Source organism: Bacillus rossius, chromosome 6 (genome assembly GCF_032445375.1).
Source record: "Bacillus rossius redtenbacheri isolate Brsri chromosome 6, Brsri_v3, whole genome shotgun sequence".
NCBI classification, from domain to species: Eukaryota; Metazoa; Arthropoda; class Insecta; order Phasmatodea; family Bacillidae; genus Bacillus; species Bacillus rossius.
In genome coordinates, this window is record NC_086334.1 from 37,063,067 (window position 1) to 37,066,219 (window position 3,153).

A 3,153-nucleotide genomic window follows, 5' to 3' on the forward strand; every position below is an offset into this window, starting at 1 on the left:
GGCTTAAAGTCCATGGTCGGTACGACGTCAAATGCCCCCCCCCCCCCCAGTGGAAGCCCGTCTCCGCCCCGTGTTCCCACTCCCGCGGTAAGACGACCCCCTAGCTCAGCCGGCACACTTCGACACGCTGTCCCATAGCGCGTGGCGCCTTAGCTCCGGCGGCGCATGACGTGTTGGCGCAGGCGGACGCCGCCTCGGTCGCTGCGTGGGCAGCTGGGCCGGGAGGTGGCGCCGCGGCGCATGAGGTGCTGGCGCAGGCGGACGCCGCCTCGGTTGCTGCGTGGGCAGCTGGGCCGGGAGGCGACGCCGCGGCGCATGAGGTGCTGGCGCAGGCGGACGCCGCCTCAGTCGTTGCATGGGCAGCTGGGCCGGGAGGCGGCGCCGCGGCACATAGAGTGTCGGCGCAGGCGGACGCCGCCTCGGTCGCTGCGTGGGCAGCTGGGCCGGGAGGCGGCGCCACGGCGCATGGAGTGTCGGCGCAGGCGGACGCCGCCTCGGTCGCTGCGTGGGCAGCTGGGCCGGGAGGCGGCGCCGCGGCGCGTGAAGTGTGGGGCGGCGTGACGAGACTGCCCAGGACGTACTCGGCCAGGTGGGCCGGGGGTCGGCGCTCCCGTCGGGGGCGCTCTCGCGAGCTACTCTCCGCGGGGCTCGTCGGGCCTTGCCGTCCGTAGGTCTGGCGTTCCCGCTCGGGTATCAGCGCCGGGCTGGGTGAGCTCCGCCCCGGGGTGGTGGTCAGGACGAACTCCCGCAGCCTCGCTGATCAGCGTCGTGTCCGACGGGGACGTCCAGCCCCCTCCTCGCGCGGTTGTGTGACGGTGACGCGAAAAGTTGCGTCGGCAAGGGGGTGACGCGGAAAGTTGCGTCGGCAAGGGAGGCCGCGTACCCCAACCACCTCTGGTCGGGCTCGGGGGCGATTCCTCTTCGTCCTCGTCTGGGTCGGATATGATGGGTTCGGGGTCAGGGGTCGCTCCGGCGGGGTCGTCGGAGTCGTCACCCGCGTCTTCTGTCACCCGGCACCTGGCGTGGCGGGGCCGGCCCCTTCTCCGCCGGCGCGACGTGGTGTGAGTCTCCGTAGGTTCCTCATGCAGCGGGGGCGGCTCGCTCTCGGGGGCCTCCCCTCGTGGCGCGGTTTCTGCGGGACAGGGTGCCTCGCCGGGGTCTTGGGGTGCGTACGCGTCCAGTTCCCCGTCGGTGATGTGCTCGGGTTCGTCTGGAGCGGTGTCCTCGGCTTCCTCTCGCTGTTGCTCCAGTCCTCCAGGAGGGAGTGCATCAAGGGGGATGTCTGGTCCGTCTGCCGTGTCCCCATGTTCGGGGTCGGCCGGGAGTGGTTCCCCGGGGGTCGCCGCAACTCGCAGGTGGTCTCGGTGGTTCTTCTGCACGCGGCGGCCGCCCAAGTCCACCATGTAGGACGTCGCCCCCAGGCGCCGCGTCACGGTGTAGGGCCCCTCCCAGCGGGGAGCGAGTCCGGCGCAGTAATTGCGCGGCGCTGCTGACAGGGGGTACACTCGGGCGTACACCCGATCGCCGGCCCGCAGTTGTGCCGGGGGTCGCGCTGTCTGGGTCGTGATTCCCTGACTGTAGCGGGCTTGTATTGCGCGTGCTGCGTCGTGCTCCTGGGTTCGTCGCTCGTCGCGCTCCTCCGGTTGCTCTCCTGGGTGCGGTACGCCGTGTGTTGCCAGCTCGCCGGGCAGCGGCAGGTAACGCCCCTGGATCATCTCGGCGGGGGTCATCCCAGTGGCCGCGTTCACGCGCCGCCGAGCGCAGAACAGTGCGTCGGCGACGTGGCGGTCCCACTGGGTGTGATCCTCCCCTAGGCGCAGCCACAGTTGAGTTTTCAAATCCTGATTCCTGCGCTCGGTCGGATTGGCCCTGGGGTGGTATGAGGGTGTGGTATGGTGGATGACGTGTGCCTCTTGGCACCACCCTCTCCACCGGGCCCCCAGGAACTGGTTGCCGTTGTCCGTCAAGACGGACTCCGGGTAGCCGAACCGAGTGAGGAACTCGCGCGTCAGGACTTCGATGATGGTGGCCGCCCGTGCGTTGCCGCAGGGGTAGGCTTCTGTCCAGGGGGTGAACATGTCGGTCACGACCACTAGGAAGCGCTTACCCCGCGGCGAGCGGGGGTACGGCCCCATCACGTCCAGTGCGAACGTCTACAACGGTGTTGACGGCTGGCGAGGCTGCTGTTGCTGCGTGCCGTCGCCTCTGCGGGCCTTGCGGCGCTGGCAGTTCTCGCACTCCCGGACGTAGACCCAGACATCCCGGTTCACCCCCAGCCAGTGGTAGTACCGGCAGACGGCTCTCCGGGTCTGGTCCGAGCCTGGGTGTCTGGCGAGGTCATGATCGTGGTAGAATCGCAGTGTAGCCTCGCGCGCTTCGGGTGGGACGTAGGTCTTCCACTCGTCCTCTTCCCCCGGCGGTCTGTTCATGACCCGGTCGCCCCGGAGCTGCCAGGCGGGGTGCTCTCCTCCGCGCGCTGTCTCGCGGCGCCGGTCGGCGTCCGGCGAGCGGCGCTGGGCCGTTAGGACGCGCTGCTCCAGGTCGGCCTCGGTACTGGGGGGGTCTTCGGTCCCCTCTACGCCGAGCGTGAGGCGGGTGCAGGTAGGGTGTCCGTCGGCAGTCGTGCTGGTGTGGGATGGAGGCAGGATTTCGTCCCACTCCTCCTCGTCCAGCACCTCCCGTCTGCCGTCTGGCTCGCGCGAGAGCAGGTCGGGGAGCTGATTTTCCGCGCCTGGCACGTGCTCGACCGTAAAGTTGAACGACTGTAGGAGCAGCGACCAGCGAATCAGCTTCCCCTTCCTCCCCTGCATGGTGTGGAGCCAGGTGAGGCAGCGGTTGTCGGTGCGGAGGGTGAAATGCCTGCCCTCCAGGTGTGGACGGTATTTCTTCACGGCCCACACCACCGCCAAGAACTCCTGTTCGTTGCTGTTGTACCGCCTCTCCGCCGCGCCGAACTTCGCGCTGGCGTAGTCCACCACCTGCCGTTCTCCGTGGTCGTTCACCTGGTACAGCACGGCTCCGGTTCCCAGGGCGCTTGCGTCCGTCTGGAGGACGAGTGGGCCCTCGGGTCGATGCGGGCCAGTGTGTGGCACCGGGTGAACGCGCTCTTGACGGCCTCGAATGCCGTCTGGGCGGGCGAGCCCCAGTGGTAGC

The 3,153-nt window shown here is 69.4% G+C and overlaps 1 protein-coding gene across 1 annotated transcript; it reads right to left on the minus strand.

Moving 5' to 3' along the window:
- Positions 1-632: 632 nt before the first annotated feature.
- LOC134533425 (fibrous sheath CABYR-binding protein-like) lies at positions 633-1,403 on the minus strand. The gene is made up of 2 exons (XM_063370947.1): positions 884-1,403; positions 633-793 (listed from the first exon to the last, which is right to left on the minus strand). The coding sequence occupies exons 1-2, from the start codon at positions 1,401-1,403 to the stop codon at positions 633-635; spliced, it is 681 nt and encodes a 226-aa protein (XP_063227017.1).
- Between the last annotated feature and the right edge of the window lie 1,750 nt (positions 1,404-3,153).

Bases quoted from the DNA above. Each gene is read 5' to 3' on its own strand.
- LOC134533425 (XM_063370947.1), bottom strand. From the start codon at position 1,403: ATGGTGGACTTGGGCGGCCGCCGCGTGCAGAAGAACCACCGAGACCAC. The intron at 794-883 runs GTACGCGGCCTC...CCGCGCGAGGAG, and splicing joins CCCGACCAGAGGTGGTTGGG to GGGGCTGGACGTCCCCGTCG.